At 47.1% G+C, this 26451-nt stretch overlaps 1 protein-coding gene across 1 annotated transcript; it reads left to right on the plus strand.

Moving 5' to 3' along the window:
- Positions 1-949: 949 nt before the first annotated feature.
- On the plus strand, positions 950-26314 carry SLC49A3 (solute carrier family 49 member 3). Its single transcript, XM_063129102.1, has 10 exons — positions 950-1374; positions 7874-8032; positions 12269-12488; positions 14341-14417; positions 14524-14661; positions 15519-15635; positions 16037-16189; positions 17373-17530; positions 19616-19728; positions 24954-26314. Exons 1-10 carry the CDS (start codon positions 1222-1224, stop codon positions 25106-25108), a joined length of 1443 nt encoding a protein of 480 aa, XP_062985172.1. The 5' UTR covers positions 950-1221; the 3' UTR covers positions 25109-26314.
- The last annotated feature ends 137 nt before the right edge of the window (positions 26315-26451 follow it).

The following is a 26451-nucleotide window of genomic DNA, read 5'->3' on the forward strand; positions in this document are numbered from 1 at the left end:
CCTTGGCGCTCTAGGCGGCCGCCTGAGTGGCCTCTATGGTAGCACCGGCCCTGCCTGTGGGACCCCACTATTTACTTCCCTCCATCTGGAGAACTGACCATTTATTCCTACTCTCTGCTTTCTGTTCTTTAACCAGTTAGTGATCCATAAGAGGACCTCTCCTCTTATTCCACGACTGCTAAGTTTGCTCAGGAGTCTTTTTTGAGGGACTTTGTCAAAAGCCTTTTGGAAATCCAAGTTCACCTATAAGTGAGGGGGCAAGTATTTATTTATTTCTATAGCGCCCAATAGCTGAAGCGGTTCACTGTAGCGGTGAACACTAGTTCACTTAGGTAATTACAGGGGTGGAGGCAGCTCTGGACTTAATGATCTTATAGTGGGGCTGTATAGTGGTGTAGTGGCTAAGGTGTTGGACTGGGAGTCGGGAGATCCGGGTTCTAGTCCCCACTTAGCCATGGGAACCCACTGGGTGACTTTGGGCCTGTCACAGACTCTCAGCCCAACCCACCTCATAGGGTTGTTGTTGTTGTGAGGATAACATGGAGAGGAGGAGGCTTATGCACGCCGCCTTGGGTTCCTTGGAGGAAAAAAGGTGGGATATAAATGAAATAAGGAAATGTGCATGATTAGTCCACATACTTCAAACGTGGTAAGCCAGCCTTGCTACATTTCGGGTCCCCTCCTGCGCATTCTGCTGACTGGGGCTCCTGCCCCCTTTTCTAAACGGGAATAGCAACGCGTTTGGAGCCCTGCGCGGTTGCTTCGCTTGCGGATTGTCCAAAAAACAGGCAGATCCAGCAGCCGGGCTGGAGATCTGGCGCAGGGAGCTCAACCCAAGAGGCGCTAGGACCCAGCAGAGAGAGCCCGCGGAGGGGGAAGCCCTGGGAGCTCCTCGGGACAATAAACTGCAGCGCTGGTTTGTCGGTGCGAAAACCCAGCCAGTCTCTCCGGTAGCAGCGGCCAGGGAAGCCGGAGCAGGAACGGGTAGGCGCCGCGCGGGAACTGGCTTTTCGGGATTTGCCTGAAAGATGTGGCAATTGCCACCACCCCAGTCCCCAGTGACCCAGGGAGGACGGCATCCGGCACGGTGGCCCTGAAGGCGGTTGAGCCACGCACAGAGAGGAGGCTTCCCATTTAAAAGCAAGCCTTTCAGTCGGGGCGAGCAGGGAGGGGAATAAAGTTCCAAAGGGGCGCCGAAGGATCCAGAAGGCCAGAGAGACGATGGACGTGGAAGCCGCCAGCAGCAGCAGCAGCAGCAACGACCACGAGGTCGTCCCAGCGACGGACTGGGTAACGCCGAGCTCGTTCAAGGTCTACAAGCGCCGCTGGTTCCTGCTGGCCGTGCTGTGCTTGCTCAATTGTTCCAATGCCATGGTACGTGGTCACGCGGAAGCGCCTCTCTGCCCTCCGGCGCGGGGCTGCTTGGGTGGCTTGTGCCTGGGCTCGCCTCGGGCTGCTTTCCCACCCGAAGCCGCCCACGGAATGGGCCCCGGGGGTCCAGGGTCGCCCCGCGAGGAGACAGGGCCGGATTGCGAGGCGGGTGGGGGGAGCCCCGAAACCGCGTGTTACACTCCGTTTCAGCCCGGCTACTCAGCGGAAATGCACTGGGAATTATTCAAGTGACTTAAAAACCTGGGGCGTTTCTACACCTTCCCCCCCCCCCCTTTTGCTGGATCGTCCCTGTGCGTGCAAATGACACACACAGGATCCCTGGAGCAGGCAGGGACGATCCCTCCATTTTCCTGGGATAATCCTTAGGTGCAGAAAGGGCCCTGCTTTAAAGCCCTTTATAACAGTTTTATAGCGCGTTAAAGCGCTTTATAACTGTTATAAAGCGCTTTAAAGCAGTAGTGTATATCCTGCCCTGGTCACATGCAGCTGGGGCTAGATCTACAGTACTGCTTTATAGCGGCATTGTAGGGCCCCGATAACTGTGGGGGCACAGTCCACATTCCCTATACCGCTTTCATCGTGTTATCTAGGGTGTCCCTATGAAAAGGAGGACAGGGCTCCTGTCGCTTTAACCGTTTTACAGAAAAGGGAATTTCAGCAGGTGTCACTTGTATACATTCATCACCTTGTGAAATTCCCTCTTCATCTCAAAAGCTAAAGCTGCAGGAGCCCTGCCCTCTTTTGTATCTGGTCACTCTAGTATAGCTCCTTCAGCTTTAACTGTTGTGATGAAGAGGGGATTTCACCAGGTGCTGCCTGCGTACAGATGATACCTGCTGAAATTCCCTTTTCTATACAACTGTTAACGATACAGGAGCCCCGTCCTCCTTTTCATATACCGTATTTCTTCGATTGTAAGACACCATTGATTGTAAGATGCACACTAATTTCAGTACCACCAACAGGAAAACAAAAACCTAAAACACACCCGTGATTCTAAGACGCACCCCATTTTTAGAGATGTTTATATGGGAAAAAAGTGCATCTTAGAATCGAAGACATAGGGTAGGCACTATATGTTATCGCCTGCTTTTCTTCCACATTCGTTATGGTTTGATCCAAGGGGTAAATCTGTGTTAGGTATTCAGCAGCAAGTCTCACAGAAGGAATGGGATTTACTCTGTGTCAAGGTGTGCACAACGGGCGTGTGGATCGGTGGGTACATAGGGTTGTATCCAATGTTAGTCTAAAGTCCCATTCATTTCAATGGGTCTGTTCTAAGTAGGATTAACATGGAATGCAATGTCATAAGAACATAAGAAGAGCCCTGATGCTGGATCAGGCCAAGGGTCCATCTAGTCCAGCACTCTGTTCACACAGTGGCCAACCAGCCATCTGCCAGGGATGAACAAGCAGGACATGGTGCAACAGCACCCTCCCACCCATGTTCCCCAGCAACTGGTGCCCACAGGCTTACTGCCCCAAATACTGGAGATAGCACACAACCATCGGGCCTAGTAGCCATAGATAGTCTTCTCTTCCAGGAATTTATCCAACCCCCTTTTAAAGCCATCCAAATTGGTGGCCATCACTACATCTTGTGGTAGTGAGTTCCACAATTCAACAGTGTTCTGTTCCCACAGTGACTAACCCCAATGCCTATGGGAAGCCCCCAGGCAGGACAGGAGCACAACAACATCCTCCTGCCCATGTTCCCCAGCACCTCTTCACAAGCCCCCACCCTTTTTCAGCCACCCTAAATAATTTGATCTCCTGCAGTGAAGAGAGATGCAAGGATTCAGCATCTCTGAAACCTCCTTTATTATTTATTACTTTTATATCCCGCCTTTTTGTACATGATCCTCCTCTTCATTTTATCCTCGCAACAACAACCCTGTGAGGTAGGTTGGGCTGAGAGTCTGTGACTGGCCCAAAGTCACCCAGTGGGTTTCCATGGCCGAGTGGGGACTAGAACCCGGCTCTCCCGACTCCCAGCACAACACTTTAGCCATTACACCACAGTGGTTCTCTTTAGTCCACCTGTAGCTCCATAGCTATTTCCCTGATTGTGATGTATTTAAAGAACTCTTTATTTTTGGCCTTATTTAGCGATATGCTCCTGAAAATGCTTGTTGTACCCCTTATTATCTGCTTGCATTTCTTTTGGGCAAGTTTGTTCACATTTGGGCAAGACTTCCAGTTTCTGCCTCCCCCACATCCCACCCCAGTGCTTGGCCTTCCCTGACCTGCGGTGTACATTTGAGCTGATTGTGGTTTTGAGCAACCTCCAAGCATTCTGGAGAGATTTGGACCTCTTGACTTTCTCTTTACCAATCCAGACAGCAACAGTAGACTTGTTTATCTTCGGCAAAGAGAGGTGCTCAGCCTCTACTGCCTTCTTAATCCAGTTGTTAAGTTCATCCATATAATTAGATAACTTCTGCTCATTAGCTACAGTTATATAGACTCTGGTAGAGAGTAAAGAAGTGGTTTTCACTCTGGACTACTTTACATAAGAATTAACTGCTTGATTGGGCAATTAACTAGTTTGCCAAACTTGACCTCTCCTTTGTTTTCATTGTGACACAGAAAAGCAATTAAGTTTCAGTAAGCTAAAGACCTGCTTCCTCATTTGATTTAAATGCAGCCAGTCTGCTTTCGAGAGACTCCCTGTTAGGTTGTAAACAAGTAGTGTTTCCTTGAGGGGGAAATGGCCAAGTAACATTGGGATGAATGTTGACTGGTGGCCAGTTTGCACATGCATGTACATCACTTGAGGACTTTCAGATGGATGTGTGAATTAACCGTGTTAAAAAGAAAATACTGCGGCAGTCAGAAACGTCTGTCTCTGGTGTGCGATTTGTGATGGTTCATGACTGGCTTACACAAATGTCTGTCATCAAGTCTCTGATGTGTTTGCAAACATTTCGGTGCGCTTTAATCCATGTCGGTCGTAACAGGCACCTTTCAGCGCCACCAATGCTCTCTTGAGGCATCCAGTTATTGCTGGCAGGAAATCGCTTCATTATCCCTTTTCTGCCAGAAGATTCCCATTTTAAATGCCAGATTGAGCACATCAGCATCATTTATTTATTTATTGCATTTATATACCGCCCCATAGCTGAAGCTCTCTGGGCGGTGTACAAAAGTTAAAAACAGTAAACATTATAAACAAATATACAAAATTTAAAAACGTAAGAAGCCTAAAAACAACAGTATCTTTGTGAAAACAGCTATTCTGGGGACAGTTAAAAACGAACAAACTCAACCCTTGTTGTTAATTGCTTGGGAAAAGAGAAAGGTCTTAACCTGGCGCTAAAAAGATAACAATGTTGGCGCCAGGCGAACCTCGTCGGGGAGATCATTCCATAATTGGGGGGCCACCACTGAAAAGGCCCTCTCCCTTGTTACCATCCTCCGAGCTTCCCTCGGAGTAGGCACTCAGAGGAGGACCTTAGATGTTGAGTGCAGTGTACGGGTAGGTTCATGTCGGGAGAGGCGTTCCATCAGGTATTGTGGTCCCAAGCCTATAGGTCAAAACCAGCACCTTGAATTGGGCTCGGAAAAATTGTGGGAAAGGCTATATCTAGATGCTAGTTGTGCAACTCATTGTTTTTTACAAAGGGCTCAACCCACTGACTTGTGCATAAAAGTTCCTATGAAGCTGTGAAGCACTCACTGAGTAAATTTCCAGCATTATTTAGTGTTATCCCTTACCCCTGTCGGAAGAAAAAAGGTGATACCCTGATTTAAATTATTTTTATTAAATTACTAAAGGGCATCATTTTCCATGGGGTGAGCTGCTTTTGGAAATACCCTTTATCTTTTGAGCGACAATAGCGAAATCTCCTCAGGAGATTCAGATGGAATGATCCCACACATGGCAAATTCCTGCCTCCCTTGGCTTACTGAGAAATGCAGAAGAATCTATTCTGTAACAGTTTCCCGAGGTGAAATAAGCCAACAAGCATTCATATATAACTTTGAAAGAAATTAATTTCTTACAGCAGACGCTTCTTTTTATTTTTCAAATGCGTTCTTTAATTTGGCAGCTGTGATAGTTGGGCAGAGTCACTTTTTCTATGGGATGCAGTATCGAAAGAAAAAACCACGAAAAGGCATATGGCTCACTAAACACATTTTAATTGTTAGTGACTTAAAAGATGATGGGTGGAGAAATCTTAATGTTGCGGGGCAGGAGGGAGAGAATTATATAAGAGGAGCCACCACTTCCTAGGCCCTGCTAGTGCTGGCTAGAGTGGGAAAGTGAGCAGATTTTTCCTATATACACACAGAGAGAGTTCTGTCCCCCCCCCCAAAAAAAAACCCTCTCCCATTGACCTCAAATGGAGGAAAAATCAGGACACCAACTCTAAGGCTGGCACAGTGATTTTCTCTTGTCATTTTGTGTGTGTGTATACACTGGGGAATGAGGGGGCTTTGAGTCATTTAGATCGAGGGTGGGTGCACAACCAGAACCCCCCCCCTCAGTCTTTGCTGCGCCCTCCCACAGAGCGCCCTGATTCTGCCACTAGTGCCGAATCACCCCCTGCACTCTCCCCTAGAGATCCTCATAGAGATCCCTCCCTGTGCCACTAGCAGCGAGGAAAGAGCAGTCTGTATTAGAATTGCTAGTATGTGGGGGGCAGCCCTTGAACCAGCTTCCCATGCCACCCTCAGGGCCATTGTTCCTACAATATAAGGCAGCTCCTTATTGAGGACAAACTGGCCCTCATCTCCCTGCCTTTGCTTTTGAACTTGAAGCGATAGCTGGCTTGGGAAGCAGAATGCAGGACGTTGACTCAACCCAGCAGGGCAATTCTGATATTTTTGCTAGTAAATGTGACTTCCATTCCGCAAGCGTGGGTCCACATTCCATCCTGGCTGCTGTTGGACACCCCCCCCCCCCACACACACACACCAGGGTCAATGGAACTCCCGCAGCTGCACATTCCTTCCTAGATATGCCCTTTTGTATGATGGACGAAGGAGGAACGTGGGCCTCACTGAGGAGGTAACTGTTGTGTCCCCAGTTTGGGCTTCCGGATGTAAAGATGTCCCATTTTCAGACCTGTCTAATAATCTACCAGTCTCCCCTTCACCGGTGATATGGAAATAATGTAATCCAGCCTTCCTGAGCCTGGTGCCCTTCCAGATGTATTGGCCTGCAGACTCCATCATCCCCAGCCAGCCCGACTAAAGGCCAGACAGTGGGTGATAGAAGCTGTCGACTAGGTTGAGGAAGGCTTTGGAGTATGCTTTGATTTCTCAGTTGGTTTGGTAGAGATGCACTGATGTCCTGTTTTCAGATATTTTTTTTAAGGTGCCTCCACCTGAGTTTTTAGGGATCCCCCCCATCTCCCTGCTTGCTCCATTCAGGAGGGTCCTGCTAACATTGAGGGGGGATTGGAGGGTCTGCCATGCAGAGGCTGTGTTGGGTGGGGAAGACTGCTTCCATTAGCCCAGTTTCACAAACCTAAATCTGGATCCAGCCCATAGTGGATTACACATATACCAAATGTAATTGCTCTAGCTCATTGGGAAATAACTGTTCTGCTACTCCTTTGATGAGTCAGTGGGTGGTAGCCTTATGTCATATATGCATGCGTGTTTGTGTGACAAGATACTGTGATTGCTAGAACAATCTGAAAACAGGGTGTGTGCGCATGTGTGCGTCTGTGTATAAATGCTTAATTTTACCTGTTCTTGCTTAGAGATCTGTCATGCATCAGTCTCCTGCCCCCAAAGCAAACTGTAATTTGTGTTTGCATTAATTCCCCAGAACCCAAATACTGTTGCATGAAGATCTCTTACTAGCTAAGTATGCAGCCTGGTGGGGTGGAGCAAGCTGGGGGTCATATGACCCTTTACCCGTCTAAACATGCATGGGATTGCATCCTAAATGTTATACATGTTTTACCTGGATTTATATTTTGTTCCCAGGTAGGATCCCCTAATCACCTTCCATTCTAGAAATGTTTTCTTAACACTGTTCCATAGACTCCCATTCTGTGGAACAGCGTTAAGAAAATGTTTCTAGAACGGAAGGTGATTAGAGCATCCCACAGAGTTTAGTAAAATCTTCCAAAGACATTCTTGCTGCACCTGAGCAACCAAGCAGGTCTGCATTACAAAAGTCACAAATATTTTTTTACTAGCCCTGCTATCCATGCATGCCTATTTCAGTCATATGTGACCTAAACAAAATAGCGGAACTTCGGTAAAGCTACATTGCCTAGTTGAAGGTGATTTTTGCACGTCCCAGGAGACCAGGTGAGTGGCTATTTTCAAAAATGACAGCACAATCCTATATAGGCCTACTCAGATGTTAGACCCATTGAGATCAACAGGGCTTACTCCCAGGTAAGTGGGTATAGGATAATGTCATAATTTAATACCTTACATTTATGCCCCAAATTTCCAACATTAACTTTCTCCTCTATTAGGTTTCAAACATGCCTCTTTTCTCCTCCATCTGCAGCTATGGTTGACATTTGCTCCGGTGGCTGATATAACAGCCAAACAATTCCATACCTCAATGGATATGGTCAACTGGCTGACCATTGTGTACCTTGTGATATCGATTCCAGTTGGATTCCTAGGAATATGGATTCTGGACACCGTTGGACTTAAATGTGCTGTAAGTTGAAACAGAGATTGACATGAATTGGTTTACTCGTAGGTTTTCCAAAAGCTTCTCAGGGATTTCTCCACAGGATCAGTATTGACCAGGAAGCTACCCTGAGGGAAAGCTTGCTAATCTCCTGCAATGTACGACCAATGGGGGGCATTGGAGGTGGGGTGACAGCAGTGAATCCGAAGACGCCTGGCATGAATGACAGGCCAACCAAGGTGGGCCAGATCTAGCCCACCTGGGATCCCAATCTGATCTTCTAGGGTCCCCAGATGGCCACGCCCCTTTCCGCCCACCCCACCTGTCTTCCTTTGACTGTTGATCATTGGGTGTTTTTCTGGCTGATTCTCAGGTAGGATGCTCTACTCACCTTTCACACATTCTAAAAGGTTGAAATGCCTCTCTAAAGGCTTCTTTAGACGCCATTTATCTAAAGACCACGACCTAGGTGGTTTGAAAAGGCTGAGGCCATGCATTATTTTCAAATGGGAGTGACACCCTCTATCACATAACTGTGGGAACTGTAAAGTTAGCCCAATTAAGTCTCCAGGGAGCACACACCAGCCCACATTGGCCACTGATGAAGACTTCGTGTTGAAACACGTTTGGCCTTTTTATTCTACGTTGTTTCTGTTAGACATTTGTTTCTGTGCAATATGCTATTGCAGTTTTAATGCAATATTACTGTTAATCTTAATTGTATTCTTGGATATTAAATATTGTTCTAATATATATATATATATATATATCTCCATCCTTCACTTTTTGTTTAGTATTACATAGTTGTTTGTTAAGGACTTCACGTTTCTTTGCCCTGAGGATGGAAACCTTGTCTCCGACAGGGTTATTTTTAACATGCAACGGGTGCAAGATTGCAAAACCAACATCATATAAATTCAAGGCTGCTTTAATGCTCTCCCCAACACTCCCCACCTAAAGTAGCTGTGAGCTGTGCTGCTGCTGTCACTGTTCCTTGCATGAGGTTTTAGAGTCACTTTCTCTTGATACTGCTGGTTCTGCAACTCAGCAGAATTTTGCAGAATTGGTCTCTCAGTGGCCAGCACACAGTCTTGCGAGATCATGCCTTGGTACCGCTTCCTTGCCACACATTTCCCCATTGATGTGGTGGAATTCCAGGCTGTGGCTCTCGTCGTTGAATGCAACACTCAAATTTACATAGTTACTATTTATTTGTTAAATGTATTCATAGGCTGCTTTTTATGACCACACCTTTGTGAGGAGGTGTGCGCAGCAGAAAACACGCGTAGATAAAAAAAACTTGTTCATCTAGTCAGCCTGAATTACTAAGAGGCATGGTAGATCTAAATGAAGCCATAGGGTTTCAATGTATAAAGGTGGGGGAATCACGTATCCTAAAATACATTAAGGAAAGGCAGCCCACTTACACTGGCCTGCTCAAAAGGCTACGTTGAAGGAGCAAAGCATTATTAATTCAGGGATTCCGGAGCTGTAGAGCCACCACTGAGAAGGCTGTGCCCACCTACTTGGTCTTATCAGGGGGCGCCCAAGCTTTGAAGGATCATATATTCTTGCTGTTGACAAAGGCTGCCAACCTGTTGGTTGTGATGGCGCAGTTGGGAACAGCCTGCTTGCTTGGCCACAGACCACTTTGTGGCAGCCTTGGAAATGATACAGACTGGGAATGCAGCCACCAGTTTGGCTAATCCCCCAAAGCTGCGTGGCTTCATGTGGCAAGCTCTTCAGCCTGTTTACTTGACTCACTCCCTTTCTTGTTCAGACATGCTATACTAGTCCGTGGCACTTACATGGGGCTCTACGTGAATTCAAAACCGTTCTCATGCGTTCTCCGTTGACCTGACTACTGCCCTCTAAATCAGCTCAATATTAAAACCTTCCCCCCCATTTCAAATTTGGGGCTCAGGCTGAGAGACAGTAGGGTATGATTAAATCTGGAACTAATCCATTGGGTTCCATCACCAGATTAGGAATCCTGACTGACCAGATCCCCAATCAAGCGAGGGAGGCCTGGTCAAGACAGTTGCTCAGGGCCGAGCACTATTTACATCGGTGCTTGGGGCCTGTGGAGAACTGGCATGAAACTTCTTACCGTCATGAATTCATGGAACACACACTGGGAATAGGGTGGACATCCCTAGTGATTTGCTTGCCTGAAGCCAGCTAATAGGTTTATGGTGGACGGCATTCAAATCAAAAGGCCCACTGGATTTACAGACCTGCCTCATAGACTCTGGGCATGTCTACACCTCCCAGCGGAGAGGGGAGGATCTCGCGATACGATCGTGAGATCCTCCCCCTTTGTCCACATGCAGCACGCAATGTCCCGGGAGGAAGGAGGTTGTCGCGCCCGCCAGTTTTTATTATTATGGAAGATGAGCGCACGAGCACTCCATCGATAAGGTTAGTGTGTGTATTTTTAAAAAATGATCCCGTTCCCCCCTCCCACCCCCGATGGGTAGTGTGAGGAACGGTGAGTTTTCTGAGGATGAGGACTCTGGGGATGAGCAGCCACAGGCGGGACCCAGTACTAGCTTGGCCGATCAACAACCAGCAGAGGCCTCATCCAGTGCAAACTTAGAAGAGGAGCAAACAGACTTGTTACACGTGCCCTCGTTCAAACAGCAAAGGGCAGAGAAGGAGGCTTTACGCCGATCTAAGCGGATTGCTAATAAACGCCAGCTGAACAAGGAACAGCTGTGAGGCTGAGCTGGTGTATTTAGGTAGCAGTGCGCAGGCCAGCAAATGGTCAGAGCTTATCTGGTTTGCCTGGGAGAAGCTCTGGACCGTGTACCCTTGACCGTGCCGTGTTCCTGTTGGATCGTTTTGGACTCTGGACTTCTTGGACCCCGTGACTCTCTCCTGCCCTTTGAAACTTGGACTGGCTTATGGACTCTGGTGACTTGCTCTCTCGTGCCTTTTGAACCCTGGACTGTTATTTGGAATTGGCTTGGAACTTTACGTGAGCACTAAAGACTGTTCTATTTTGTATTTAACTTGTGTGAATACACATTATTGTTTATCGTTTAGTGCTGTGTTGTCTGATTCTTGGCGGGCTTCCCAGTCTGGGCACTCTGCCCAAAGAGATAAGCGAAAGTGGCTGGCTACAGACTGGCTTCTTCAGGACAGGTACAGAGCTCCTGAAGAGCTCCGTGCCCCATGCCCAGTTTACTCGCAGGGATCCAGGACGAAACTGGGATGTCCACCCACACATCCCGCGTTCTTGGGGCAATCCCAGCAGCACGGGGAAAAAACGGGATAAAAGCCATCCCGGTTATCCCGGGGAAATGGAGGATGCATCACTCCCTGCCCCCGGGATCCACTGTGTGTCATGTGGATGCACAAGGATGATCCCGTACTGTTAGAGCAGTACGACAATGGAACCAGTTACCTAGGGAGGTTGTGGGCTCTCCCACACTAGAGGCATTCAAGAGGCAGCTGGACAACCATCTGTCAGGGATGCTTTAGGGCGGATTCCTGCATTGAGCAGGGGGTTGGACTCGATGGCCTTGTCGGCCCCTTCCAACTCTGCTATTCTATGATTCTATGAATCCCCAGGGCAAGGCATGCTGTAGACTCTGTTCTACACTAGGTTAATGTCCTGCTGCTCATATTATCTGCTAACTAATTGGTTTGATTGCCATGTAAAAAAGAACTTTTCTTGAAAATGAAGAAAAGGCTATCTTCTATTCAATATGGGATTACAAACTGATTTATTATTTTTATTAAGCACCTCATAAAATACATTTCTCTAGGCATTTTACAGTTTAAAGCAACAACTTATAACAACACAAATAAAATCGCAATAAAATCAACAACATGAAACCAATAAAAGTGCCAGCACGGCATCAAATACAATTGATTGATTTGATTTTGATGTATTTATTTGTCTTGCATAAGAGGTAAACACACATTGTGGGGCCTAAAATAATGAAACGAACGTACTCAAATATTTTAGAAGACTTAAAAAGCCCGGGAGAACCGGAAAAGGTTAGCCTGGTGCGGAAAAGATAGAGTGGGCACCTGTTGAATTTCTGTCTGGAGAGCAGTCCGCTTCTGGCCAACTGTGGGGAGGAACCGAAATAAGCCCTTAATCTCTCTCTTGTTGCCACCCTCTGAATGAGGCGACACCGGAAGAAGGGCTTGCAAATGCGTACAGGGGCACGAAATAGTTTCTGTACCACAATTGCCATCCATTTCATTCTTGTGGGTTGTCTGGGTTAACGCTGGTTTCTTCCCCTGCAGGTGATCCTCTGTGCCTGGCTGAACATGATGGGAAGCGTCATCCGCCTTTTCAGCGTCATCGACATCTTCAGCCTAGGCTCTCTGAACGTTGTATACCTGCTCGTAGGGCAGTGCCTCTGCGCGGCAGCCCAGCCGCTCATCTTTTTTGCGCCCACCAAACTAGCGGCTTTGTGGTTCCCCGATCACCAGAGAGCCACAGCCAATATGATTGGCTCAATGTGTAAGTAACTGGGCACTGTTGTGCCAGGCGTAACGGCTCAGGAGCTGGCAGAGAGGGGTGGCTATGAGCGACAGACCATGAACCCCCTGTCAGGTATTGTGGTCCCAAGCTGTGTAGGGCTTTTTTAGTCTACATCAGCATGCTATGAACAAGCACAGGTGTCATTTACATTTTACTGTATTTCTTCGATTCTAAGACACACTTTTTTCCCCATATAAACATCTCTAAAAATGGGGTGTGTCTTAGAATCGCGGGTGCAATGATTATTCTTAGAATCCAAGCTTTTTTTCTGTTGGTGGTACTGAAATTAGTGTGCGTCTTACAATCGATGGCGTCTTACAATCGAAGAAAAACGGTAGTTGTGTTGGTGTAGTTGCCACTGCAAAACAACTTCTCTCTGGTTGGTCCCTAACTATTATTGATAAAACCATCAATCGCTACTGTTGTCAGGATCACGATACCATTTCATGCGTGCTTTTCATGTCTGCTCATCGGTTGTGTCCCAGTTGTCCTAGCGTGATGTATTAAATGAATGTCCCAGCTTTGAAGTTTTGGCTGTGAACCAGGGAGGTACCTGAGCTACAAGGCTTGGCAACTTTGGCACTTAGGCCATGAGATTTGTTTGAAGACAATAAATTAGTTCTAATATTCGATGAAGAATTCCTACTTTGTGTGAAAGTCGTTAGTAGCTATTTTTGTCTTGGCACAAATGTTACTAAACAATGACTACTTCGTTTCTCAAAAGTTTAGGAGTTGTCAGCCTAGCTGCTAATTCAATTCATTCCACAATTAATACATTCAATACTCATTCTAAGTCTCAGTTTTTAATGGAATCTTTCAGATATATATTCAAGTAATGTAATTGTTGAAATTGCTGGAGAACCATCATGTCTCCAATTACCCTAGGTGTTTTCTCCCTTTTTAATACGTTGTGATACCACCAACAGTGTCAGTAGTCCATATTCAGTCATCGTAGGAGGAGGCTACCCTTAATGTCCTTGTTCACACGACATGACAAACCAGAATGGTTAAGCAATTTGAGCTAAACATTATAGCTTAGCATGTCGGGTGAACCATGACTTAGTGTATCATGTGAACCATTCCTAACCATGGTGGCTACATAACCATGGTCTAAACATGCTCACTGACCATTTGCTACAAAAGGGTTAGCAGCTCCGTGGCTTATCGTGCCAATAAGTACAGGCCCAATAGTAGACTATAAAAGAGGTGGGCGCTTCCGCCCCCCCCCCCCCCCCGGCTACAATCTTGTACAGGTCATAATGAGGCCCTGTTCCCAGAGGGAAATGTAGATCTTACACAGAAGATTTTTTTTTTCCCAGAGGAAAAGGATCTTCAAAGGCAAAATCCAGCATGAAACTACTAAATCCTCAAGAAGTTCAGTCTTCTCACTTGTGGCTTAAATCAAGATTATGAGTTAAGATCTAGGAGTAGGCGAATGAGCGAATTAATGTTCACTAAAATTCTCTAAACGCCACCTTGAAGCTCGCCTTGCCTTGTTTCTTGTGTTCGATTGTGCTGTTCTTTCGTTTCATCCAATGGGAAAAGTGTGCATTTCTCATGCATGGATGTGAGTGTGTGCATGTGTGTATGGAGGATGACATTCCGTGCATCTGATGAAGTGGGGTACAACCCCCCCATCAGACCCATCCAGCACGGCCAATGTTTAGGAACAATGGGAGCATGCCATAATCAATTTGTTAGTCTTTAAGGTGCCTTGGTCGTTTTTGAATAGTTGGTATGTAGATGAAATGTTTGGCATTTTATTTCCGGTGCTTTTGAGGGGAAAAAAGATCACCTCTAAATCAACTCTTCTGTTTTTATTTCCATGTAGCCAATCCTTTGGGCCTCCTCGTAGCTAATCTGCTGTCACCTGCACTTGTTCAGGACGGAAAAGATATTCCTTTAATGGTAAATGAAAGATCATCCATTTAGGATTCAGTTCCATTTCCAGATCCGTGGCAGAAGAGCTGAAACGTTTGATTTGCTTTTTCAATGTTTGGTTTGTGTTTTACAGCTTGGAGTGTACTCAGGCCCGGCTATATTTGCCTTTGTGTTAGCAGTCATTGGTGTTCGTCACAAGGTCCCGCCCACACCACCATCAGCCAGTGCCACTCATTCCGATTCACTGTCGTTCTATGGAGGCTTGAAGATGGTACATTGCGAGTGAAGCACAATAGTGAACTTGGGGGGGGGGGGTGTACAAAGAGGTTACCTATCCTGGGTCTGTATCCATACAAGAAGCCATTTTAAGCCATCTCGTTCAGTATTGCCCCACCAGGCAATCAGGTGGCTCCTGAGATCCTTGATCAGGAGATGGCAGAATTGTTTTTGGACTACAATTCCCAGCATTCCTGACTATTGCCACGTAGCTGATGGGAGTTGAACCCTCAAATATCTGGAGGGCACCCGCTTGGAGAAAGCTGTAATAAACTGTCAAGTGTTGCTTTATTTATTTATTTATTTTATTGCATTTTTATACCGCCCAATAGCCGAAGCACTCTGGGCGGTTCACACAAATTAAAACCATTCAAAATATAGAACAAACAGTATAACAACATGATATAAAATACAATATAAAAACACAGCCAGGATAAAATCAGCAGCAGTGCAGAAATACAAGTTTAACATACAGATTTAAGTTAAAACTAAACTTATGTCAAGAAATACTTTTGTAAGCCGCCGTGAGAGCCTTTTTTGGCTGAATGGCGGCATAAAAATCCTTAAATAAATAAATAAATAAATAAACTGTTACCACATTTTTATTTTGCCTCTGCCGCCACTGAGCTTGAGATGGCTTCCAGGACATTCTCCCATTTTCACAACCACGTTGCTGCTGTGAAATAGGTGCAGCAACGTGACATCTGGTGACTTCTGATCCTGGCTTGTTTGTATACATCATAGCTTAAACGAACCACAGTTCCTGATTCAAACAAAATGACAAATATGTACTGTCTTGCTGAGGAAACCAGTGCTGTTTTCTGACAACCTTCCCTTCTTTTCCATTTTTAGCTCATGCGAAATAAGGCTTACATCCTCCTGGCTTTCTGCTTCGGGGGAGGGATAGCGGCATTCACTTGTTTCAGTGCTCTGTTGGAACAGATCCTCTGTGTGAACGGATATTCAAATGTAAGTCGCTCCACAATTCTTCCAGGACGTTGACATAGGGTGAGGGGACAGGGCTTATGGGTGAACAGGTGAGATCCAGAAGGCACCTGGGAGGGGATTGTGGAAATTCAAGGCAGATGCTAGCTCAAGTCACCGGGAGAAGCAGGGGATGTGGAGAGAGAGTCTGGGTGTGCCTGTTCTCACGGGAGTCCATGATAAGGTTTCTCCATCAGAGGCCTGCCATTGGCTGGGGTACTGGGGATCACCAGCTTCTAGAGGAGAATGTTATTGAACAACCAATTTATTTTTAGAAAGCAACAACTCTGGCATGCTTTTCAATCATAAATCCTGTTGTGAAGAATGTGCCATCCCTTAGTCTTCAGTTGCGCAACAACAACACCTAAACCCATCTCCGCCTTCAGTTTTTTGCAGGTGTGTGCGGTGCCTTGTTCATCGTGTTTGGATTAATTGGTGCTTTCTTCCTCGGACTGTATGTTGACAGGACAAAGAAATTTACAGAAGCTACCAAGATCTGTATTTGTCTAGCTGCATTGGCTAGCATCGCCTTTGCAGTGGTGAGTAGTTTAAGGCTAAAGAATGCCTCTGATGGGGCACTATTATCCGATGCATGTCTACACAGAAGTAAGTTTCTTTTAAGTCTTCTATTGGATTGAAACATTTTCACCTTTTGTGCAAGTCTGCTCCTTATCTTGAGCTGGAGATCACAGCCCATAGTTCCAGTCCTTCCAGCTCCGGCTGTGAGCTTCAGGTTGTTATCAGGCTTACCAAGGAGACAAACGTAGCCAGACTCACACATTTGATTACAAGGAGACTGATTTATTGGTATATTTCAGCACATTCAATGCATATCCGAATAAAGTGGACCAGACTGCGAAAGCACAGAAGACCCTTTGAGCAGTCTGGACCCCGCACCCCTGGGCACGAGAACAATTGTAGTATAACTGAACCTGGCATTGCTGCCAAGTTAAGCTTAGGCGATTCATTGCATGTTGTTAATAACTAAGCCGCTCTTCTCATCATAAGAATCCACAGCATAAGTCTACATTGTTGTTGAGAAACAAGGCATTACTTGGCATTTCGTTGGCACACATAAGCATCCCCTTCACCCAGGTGCACTTACTAATTGGATGGAGAGACAGCTCGTTTGATCCTCCAGATACAGTACCAGGCTACATAGATAAGACTATAGTAAGGGAGGCAGTGGTGGTGAAAATGTGAGCAAAGGGAACCCAAAAGGCGACCACCGTAGAAACAAAATAAACCCAATGAATTAAATTGTCATTCAAAAAATTATACACATTTGTTTTTACTAAAATAACTATTTACAATCCAATGCTAATACAAGTCTACAACAATTAACTACCACATCAGTGTAGCATCTCATTACATATCAATAGCATCCAATTGTACTTAACAGTCATTTCAAACCAAATTTTAAACAATCATTGCAGAAAATCCGACCCATAGACAACAAACACTTTAATCTAATCACAGCAAGTATATTAAGACCAAATTTAGTCAACAAGGTTCATGTTGTTCCTTGTTTCAAAGTATCTTCTTCAAAAACGTTGGTCTTTGTACTCTGCAAAGAATAACGATTCCAAGTAAACACATTTGATTAAACACATAAACTGGAAGGGGGCGGATGCAACCGGGGCTCCCCATACATGGAGCTGAAGCAGCATGAAGTGGGCATGGCTGCTTTGTCAGTGTTCTGAAGAGCCTCTCTTCCTGCAGATATCTCAGTTCAGAAACCAGACCTATGCCTTGGCAGCCATCAGCTCCCTCTTCGGGTTCTTTGGGTTTGCTTCCTATCCGATTGCGATGGAGCTTGCTGTTGAGTGCTCTTATCCGGTGGGAGAAGGAACTACGTCGGGGCTGATTTTTGTGATCAGGTAAGCCACGGAACCGTTCATTCAAGAAAGGGGACGTTTGACCTTCTCTTCTATACTGTGCGTCGTGGGAAGGAGTGTGGGGAGCTCAGGCCTGCAGGCCAAATCCAGTTCTCTGGGGTTCCCCAGGTGGCCGCACTCCCAATTGTTTTGTGGTTCCCTGGCTTTTATGCCATTTCCCCCTTCCTTCTAATATGCTGAAATGCCTCTCCTAAGGCTTAGTAAGAGCTCGAAGCTACAATATGCTTGTGGGGTGGGTGGGTTGTATGTCTGCCCCGCCCCTTTTTGGCTTTGGCCCCTCCCACCACTGGAATGCGGCCCCAGAGGGCTTCTTTGAAATGGAAGGTGAGCCTCGGGCTGAAAGCGGTTCCCCACCCCTGTGGCCTGTGTATTCTTTCCAGCAAGTTGGAGGCAGGCTTGCCAAAATCCAAAGAGGCCGTGGCTGAAGCGAAATGGGCTGTTATTCTGTGCGAATTGCTTCCCGATTCAAGCTAAGCCAATTGCTTCCTGGCATGCCATGCCGTAAGGGCATGCTATGGAAGGGACTTTAGGCAGAGAAGGGGATAAAGGCGCCCTGGACCTCGTGCGGTCTATGCAGTTAAACCTTTTCCAGGATAGAAGGGCTCTGTCTTCTCTGCCTTACTTGACACGGATCTCATTCTTTCTCACTCCTGATTTTCCTCGTTTTAAAATTAAAAGGCAGAGGCAATACTGCAAGGCAGGCACTTATTCAAGTCGTGGAAGTCTCGAGAAAACAGACTGATGAAGTAGCAGCTTACAAAGCTGCAAGGAAGGCTCAGTGTTCATGGGAGGCTGAATTAGCATTGGCCAATGTAGAGGTGCCCCATTCCCAACCCCTTGCTTATTTTAGTTATCTTTTGGGGGGTGGCCAGATCTTTTCATGCTGAGGTCACTAGCAGTAGTGGTGGTAGCATCCCTAAACACAGGCAGATACTGCTCACCATGATGGTGCAGGAAGAACCCTATTTTTCAGAAGTTCCAGAAAGGGCATGTCTAGACAGGGTGATATCTCAGGGATTGTCCTGGGATCGTCTCTTGCATCCACATGACGCACAGGGCATCCCGGGAGCAGGGAGAGACGATCTTTCCCTTTCCCTGGGACATCGCCCTACCCTTTAGTTCCGAATTTTCCCATAGTCTTGGGATGATCAAGACCGTGGGACGTGTGGCCTGCCAATCGCAGTTTTGTCCCGGCTCCTCACGAGGACCCAGGACCCGGGCACAGAGCTCTTCAGGAGCTCTGTGCCCATAGGGGGTGGAGGGAGCGGGAGAGTTTTTTTTTTTTAAATAAAAATACTTTTGTGAAGGAGCGCTTGAGCACTCAGCTTGAGTTTTTAAAAAATATCCAAAATGGCAGGCGCGACGTCCTCTTCCTCCTGGGATGTCGTGCGCTGCGTGTAGATGAGGGGGATGATCTCGCGATCATAAAATCACGAGATCATCCCCCTCCACCCCCTTCGTCTAGCCATGCCCAAAGACTCTCTCTTTCCCCCCTCCCTTCCAAAGGGGATCTATAGTTTCATAGGCTGGAAAATTGCCAGCCTTCCTCTTCAACTGCCAAGCCTAGAAGTTAAGGACGAGGGTTTCCTGCTGCTTCCAGGGTAGGGAGAATTCCTCTATGTATTCAGCACCTCCTCTTTTGCATGAGGCATGTTAGCAAATTTTCAGTGCTCCCTCCGCCTGTGATGTAATTGCCCATATATGGGCAAGGGAAGCCACATGCCAAGCACAGGACGTGAAGCGGGAAAGCTTTGGGTCAAGGGAGGTGTAAACGAGCGTTTTGGGGTCAGACCCAGGTCTCTGGTTGGCAGTGGGCTGTCACTTGACCAGGAGGTAGGTGGTGGCATGGAATGCAGAAGATAATCTTCACTGCGTGGTCACACTTGTCTGGGGTGGTACAGGTGGGGCCTCTGCTGAAAGCAAAGGGGGAGAATGTCTCATGTAGGCACAGAAGAAAATCTTAATGGCTAAGGACAAAAATACTTCTGCAAAACAGCAGAGCCGGGGTGCCAAGAAACATGGAAGTAACGAAGGGAGCTGAATGATGATCCGTTTTATTTTTAACAGCCAGATCCTAGGAGTTCTGCTCATGGTTTTGTTGCAAAGCCTGGCTGTGGAGAAGAAAAACGCCCCGTTCTCAACTTGTACTGCAGCCCAAGGTGGAGCGCTGGATTGGAGCAGTAAGTGCTTCCTTCTTCGTTATAGGATGCTACTTGGTCAGCAGAGTTTGGCCTTTGAATTCCAGGCAGCTCCTCTGTTTCATTCTCTCTTGATCGGGCGGTCTGAAGAAGGTGCAAGGGCCCTTGCTAGAAAGATATGCAGCAGGTACCAATAGGGCTTAATGCCAAACTGCATGTCAGGTTAGGCACACTTTTGTTTAAGCGGGGCAGCCATGCTCCAGGATCACAACTGCGTCTGTTTCCTGTTGAGCATCGCCCCGGCTGCTATTTGCCCACAAAGGTGCGGTTTACTGGAAATGGCACCCTTGGGGGAGACGGAAGGTTTGGGGGGATTTCGCAGCGGTGGCGGCCCTCCTTCCTTGCCCTTCCCGTTTTAGATAGAAATAGACTGTTTAGCCTTCTCCGCAGTCGTTCTCAGAACCGCATTTCTTCCCAGGGCTTGATTTAAGCGAAAAGCCAAGAGCCAAGCCGCACGTCGCAGAATGAAACGAAATGACCTGATTCACGCATAACGAGAAGCCGCCGAGGGTGAATTTCCTTGTGGGGCTTTTCGCGGCAACGGCAGTCACGGTTTTGAATACGCAAGCCATGGGAGGCGGGGGGGGGGGCACGCCGTAGGTTGTTATGTGCCGTGAGGGTGGGTTGCTGGGATGATTGACAAGTCACCCACAACCCTAAAACAGCCCATGGGTTCTCGTTGGCTTGTCAGCCACCCCAAAGATCCACCCTCACCAGCTTCAGCTATGGCGCACCCACCCCGCAGCCCAAATATTGAAAATGGCAGCCACTGCTACCGTAAGAAGCCCCATGGAAACCACCCGTGGTGGCTTCTTGTTACATGCAAACTGGGCCAGCAGTTCTTTCTGGACTGTACCACTTCAGGCAGCAAGCCCTCATGGCAGCACACATGGATTATTCTAGTGTGCTGTGTGTGTGCCCGTTCCCTCTCACGTGCATTCACACGTGCTGGCAAGCTGACACGAGACACTCACATCAGTGAGGCTTCTTTTTAGTGAGGAAGTCTCATGGTAACAGGCTTAATGGTTACACACTCCAAAACACACTTCAAGCTGAATGATGGTCAGAACGCTTTAGGCTCCAGGCTTCAGGCAATCGCACAGGGAATCCTTGAAAGGCTTAAGAAACCATCTCAAGGGAGCTTCTCCAGATGCAGCAAATGTAGGTAATTCAGGGAACATGGTAAAAGCCTAAACAAGATCACAGGTAGGGTAAAATCCCAGCCACAGGAGCCCCAGGCTTTCTGCTTTAGCGCTGGCAACTCCCTGCCACCTGAGTCTGGCAGAGGAAGACCACGCACCGATCAAACCCAGCCTGCCGAACGCTGAGCTGACCCAGTAGGCATGATCACAGGGAAGGGTAATATCTAAAGCACAAGAACTCCTCTGCACGTAACTTCAGCTCCAGGGGAGCTCTCTGCCACCTGAGCATGGCTGGGAAGAAAACCTACAGTCAGTCCCAGCCTGCCGAGAGCTGAGCTGACCAGGCAACCACACAGTCCACAGCAAATGCAGGTTCAAGTCTATGAAAAGCCTCACAGTACTTTACATGGCACAGTCCTAAGAAATCCAGAGTCCCAATTGAGAGTCCATGTGCAGAGTGCTTTCAAAGCCCCACGCGGAGATCGGTCCAAGTAGGAGGGATTTCAGGCCTTGCGTCGAGAGATGAAACCTAGCAAAAGCTCTTCAGCTTTGGCTCCATCATATAAAGGCTTGTTCAAAGCCGCTTGACAGACAACAGCTGTGCCCTGTAAAACATGCCCATGGGCCAACGGGGCGGGACTGCTCCACCCACTAAGATGATGCTACAATCAGAGTGACACTTTCAAACAGTGGCCCCCACCTTTCCAGCATACCCGGGTTCCCAGAGAAACCTTTTACAGCTGCAAGGCCACGATGGGGAGTGAGAGAGCTACTCCCATGAGAAACTTGCAGAGATAAGCTTCCCAAGACATTGACATTCTAAAACTATTCCTAATCAATCTACCTACATTCGACAAGGCCTCCAGCCTTGTTGAAGACTTATACCTGACATGGTGGCAATGACCCAATGAGGCAGGTTACATTGTGTATGTGTGTGATTAAGCTAAGGCCTCCGTATGAGATTCATAGGGCCCGGTTCAGACAACACGCTAAACCATGCTGGTTAAGGGAATGCACTAACCTTAATGCATTCCCTTAACCATTTTGGGGTTAAGCAGCATGGTTTAGCGTGTTGTCTGAACCAGGCCTATGTCAAGCAGGGGTTTAAACTCAAGTCCTCCTGGGCCGTGTCCGTCACGAAGGGTCGGCTCGCATGCCACAATAAGCCACGCTGAAAATAAGCCATGGCAAGTTAGTGATTCGCTCGCTAACCCACATTATTCCCAACAGTCAGGCATTCACCGCCTTGCCATGACTTCTTTCCTCTGTAGTCCTCCTGCCTGCTACCAGCGCATAGCCCAGGGGACTTTGCAGTTCAACCTGTTTATATACCTGCTACGATGAGATTCGCCCACCCCTCCACTTTTCTTCCCTTGTGAAGCACCAGCATTGACAAATTTATCCTATATCTTTAGCCTGCCTTACTTTTTTAGGACAAGGTGGCTGAGGGTTTTGCTTTTCTTTCGTTAACACTTAAAACGACAGCACCCTCCTCTTTGGCTGCTCCTCGTCGCCCCTTCCTAGCACAGCTATGCATGTATGCATGATTCATTTATCTCTGGATAAATGCACAAACAGCCAATTCAGGAGGGGGGATTTAAGCTTCACCCTTCCTGTTTTCATGCCCAAATCCCCACCCCCCACCCCCAAGAAGAGGGAATGGTTAAGAAAATGGGGGAGTCTTTCCCCGGCTTGGCATGTACTGAAGTTCAGCTAGCATGGAATAAAAACATAAGAAGTCCCACCCTGGATCAGACCAAGGGTCCATCTAGTCATAGAATCATAGAATAGCAGAGTTGGAAGGGGCCTACAAGGCCATCGAGTCCAACCCCCTGCTCAATGCAGGAATCCACCCTAAAGCATCCCTGACAGATGGTTGTCCAGCTGCCTCTTGAAGGCCTCTAGTGTGGGAGAGCCCACAACCTCCCTAGGGAACTGATTCCACCGTCGCACTGCTCTAACAGTCAGGAAGTTTTTCCTGATGTCCAGCCGGAATCTGGCTTCCTTTAACTTGAGCCCGTTATTCCGTGTCCTGCACTCTGGGAGGATCGAGAAGAGATCCTGGCCCTCCTCTGTGTGACAACCTTTGAAGTATTTGAAGAGTGCTATCATGTCTCCCCTCAATCTTCTCTTCTCCAGGCTAAACATGCCCAGTTCTTTCAGTCACTCTTCATAGGGCTTTGTTTCTAGACCCCTGATCATCCTGGTTGCCCTCTTCTGAACACGCTCCAGCTTGTCTGCGTCCTTCTTGAATTGTGGAGCCCAGAACTGGACGCAATGCTCTAGATGAGGCCTAACCAGGGCCGAATAGAGAGGAACCAGTACCTCACGTGATTTGGAAGCTATACTTCTATTAATGCACCCCAAAACAGCATTTGCCTTTCTTGCAGCCATATTGCACTGTTGGCTCATATTCAGCTTGCGATCTACAACAATTCCAAAATCTTTCTCGTTTGTAGTATTGCTGAGCCAAGTGTCCCCCATCTTGTAACTGTGCATTTGGTTTCTATTCCCTAAATGTAGAACTTGGCATTTATCCCTATTAAATTTCATTCTGTTGTTTTCAGCCCAGCACTCCAGCCTATCAAGATCACTTTGAAGTTTGTTTCTGTCTAGCTATCCCACCCAATTTTGTGTCATCTGCAAATTTGATAAATCATTAATAAAAATGTTGAAGAGCACTGGGCCCAGGACTGAGCCCTGCGGTACCCCACTCGTTGCCTCTCCCCAGTTTGAGAAGGTTCCAGCACTCTGTTCACACAGTGGCCAACCAGCCATCGGCCAGAGATGAACAAGTTGGACATGGTGCAACAGCACCCTCCCACCCATGTTCCCCAGCCACTGGTGCACACAGGCTTACTGCCTCGACTACTGGAGATCGCACCCAACCATCAGGGCTAGTAGCCACGGATAGCCTTCGCCTCCAGGAATTTATCCAACCCCCTTTTAAAGCCATCCAGATTGGTGGCCGTCACTACATCTTGTGTTAGTGAGTTCCATAACTTAACTAGGCGCTGTGTGAAGTCCTTCCCAAGGGGGCTTCGCCAGCCCCCAGAGGCAAGAGCACAGGCAGCTTGGGAGCCTCCCGGAGGCTGCATTTTCTCGTACTGCAGACTGGCGGGCCCATCTGTCCCGAGGTGATGCACCAGATCAGTGGTGGTGTCCTGCATCCCACGGGCTGCCTTGAACGTGTTTATGCTGAGCCACAGCAGACACACAAACCCTGGTCAGCTGCAGTCCAAGGGTTCAGTTGGAGGCCCGTTTCAGCCTTTGATGGAGGACTCCCTGTGGCCCTTCCTCTCGGGGAGTTTGGAAGCAAGAAATGCCTGGGTACGGCCAAGGCTACAGCTCTGGTCCTGCCACAAGGCCTTCACACCTGTGGGGGGAGGGCATGGGGGGGTACACAGAGTCTTCAGGTGTCTGCAGAATGTCTTTCTCCACGTTGTCCCCCAGCTTAGCATTAGAACTCTTAGGTATGTCTAACAAGAATATAGTTTCATTATAGGTTATCTGTTTAAATGGAGTGAGCATTATAAATTTATGAAGATTGCTCTGAAGACCTTTGTGTAGGATTTGAAGGCTTCCTCTATTTTGGTGTCCCTATATTGTAGTAAGAGGAGAATAGTGTTTATATTCATATGGTAATATAGGAAGCTGGGTTTTTGCCTTGTACTATTGGGCAATCTGATTGAAAAAGCAGGATGATAATCAGGGCTTTGACTTAGTTCATGTACTGTTTTGCTACTTAGTAATGCATTTTGCTCGAGTTGTGTAATGACTGGTTTTAATTATACATTCCATCAGATTAAGATTTACAATTTAACTTGATTAAAAAGTGAAGTGCATTTCGATAATTTGTGTATAATTTAGTTACCCAATAGGGCAGTCCTAGACACGTCTAACCAGTTGTCAACCTCACCGCATTCAGTAGGGCTTACTCCCAAGTAAGTGCATTGAAATTGACAGTGCTGTTTTAATTTAATTTAGTTGATTTTAGTTCACATCCATACCACGAATTTAGAAATAAAATGCTGATGAAATACACCCCCTTTATTCTTATCACAGCGCCAGCACTGGTGTTGGCTGGAATCTGCAGTATGGTAGCCTGTTTGTACGTGGTTGCCTTTCACACGAATTACAAGAGGATCTGTGTGGAGACGTCTCATGGCTGTTCAGTCAACAAAACAGAAGATGACGAGGCAGCGAAAGCACAAGGATGAAAAATCTCCAATTGACTGCTGGACCAATCCAAGTGCCTAAAGAACTGTGGTTGACACTTCAGCGACCTCAAGGGCCCTGGCTGCATAAGATACCTCAGTAAATTATATGTTGATGGGAACTGTCTGGAGCAAGAGTTGCTGCTTAACTGTAATTTCTTCTGTTTCTGATGTGCAGAGGTGAGTGCAATGGATTATGTAGCCAAAACAGCACCATCCATGCACAAGGTGGTGGTAGCCACAGGCTTGGAGAAACCTTTGGGTTCGCAGAAGTCAAAAACATATTTAGAAAACACACTTAAGGAAGACCCCCTAGCCCAGCCCAGTGAAAACAGGGCATGCGCCGTGGCCACATAATGCTGACTGACAGTTGGTGGGAGGGGGAATGGAATGGAGCGTCCTGGACGAAGACATGGCTGAAGTACCGAACAGGACCAGGCAGCGCTGCAACATTTTGTTACAGGTTCTACATATGCCATCCTAATATGCAGCGTTATTCCACCACCACCGCCCCACTAGACCTGACGGCAGTATTCTGGAGCTAGAATAACAGGGAGTCAACTCCATTAAGGTTTAAACCAGGGATGGGGAATGTGTGGCTCTCCAGATTATTCCGATAATCTCTCACGACTATGCCAGCTGGCGAGCTAGGGCTGATGGGAGTTGTAGTCATCTAGAAGGCCACACATTCCCCACCTCTGGTGTAAATCTTTGTGATGGTGCTAAAGAGCAACAAAGAGTAGTCTCTGAATCTTGCTGCAAGACTTCCTTGGTTTGAGTCCATTAGTGCCTACGGCTATTCTGACCATTACATGGGATGAGGCCAAGTGTAACTAAACCTAAGTTCCATGTGGAATGAGGGGAGCCGTGACTTATGTAGCCAAACACAGTATGACCCATGCACAAGGCAGAGGTAGCAGCAGGCTTGGAGGAGCCCCAAGTTTTGCAGGAATACAAAAGGGAAAAAAAGCCCATGGATTGATTACTCAATGATTGCTGGGAGAGATAAGAAACAGCAGGGATATGGAATGGAGTAGGTGGAATCCACTCTATGCTGCAACATTTTGTTACAGGTTCCACTTAATTAAATAATTTGAGTTAGAGGATGTATGTATTCAAAGGATCTGCTTGTGTCAGTAAGTTGTATAGAATAGGTGAAGCAGGTGTAAGAAGACCCTACAAACAGTCTTGCAAATAAATTCATATGAAAAGATATTAGTCCGTATAGTATTTATGCACACCCTTTCACTTATTTGCACATACCATCTTGGTTATTTGGAGCAGACTCTTACTCGCTACAGGCGACTAGGCGTGTGGCTGCTTACGTGCCTTCCTGTTGCAACAAA

This window comes from Elgaria multicarinata, chromosome 6 (genome assembly GCF_023053635.1).
Source record: "Elgaria multicarinata webbii isolate HBS135686 ecotype San Diego chromosome 6, rElgMul1.1.pri, whole genome shotgun sequence".
NCBI classification, from domain to species: Eukaryota; Metazoa; Chordata; class Lepidosauria; order Squamata; family Anguidae; genus Elgaria; species Elgaria multicarinata.

What these genes read in the sequence shown, in the direction of transcription:
- SLC49A3 (XM_063129102.1), top strand. Translation starts at nt 1,222, where the DNA reads ATGGACGTGGAAGCCGCCAGCAGCAGCAGCAGCAGCAACGACCACGAG. An exon ending in GTGTGAACGGATATTCAAAT is followed by an intron (nt 15,636 to 16,036) that starts GTAAGTCGCTCC and finishes CTCCGCCTTCAG; the next exon opens with TTTTTTGCAGGTGTGTGCGG. An exon ending in GGGCTGATTTTTGTGATCAG is followed by an intron (nt 17,531 to 19,615) that starts GTAAGCCACGGA and finishes TATTTTTAACAG; the next exon opens with CCAGATCCTAGGAGTTCTGC.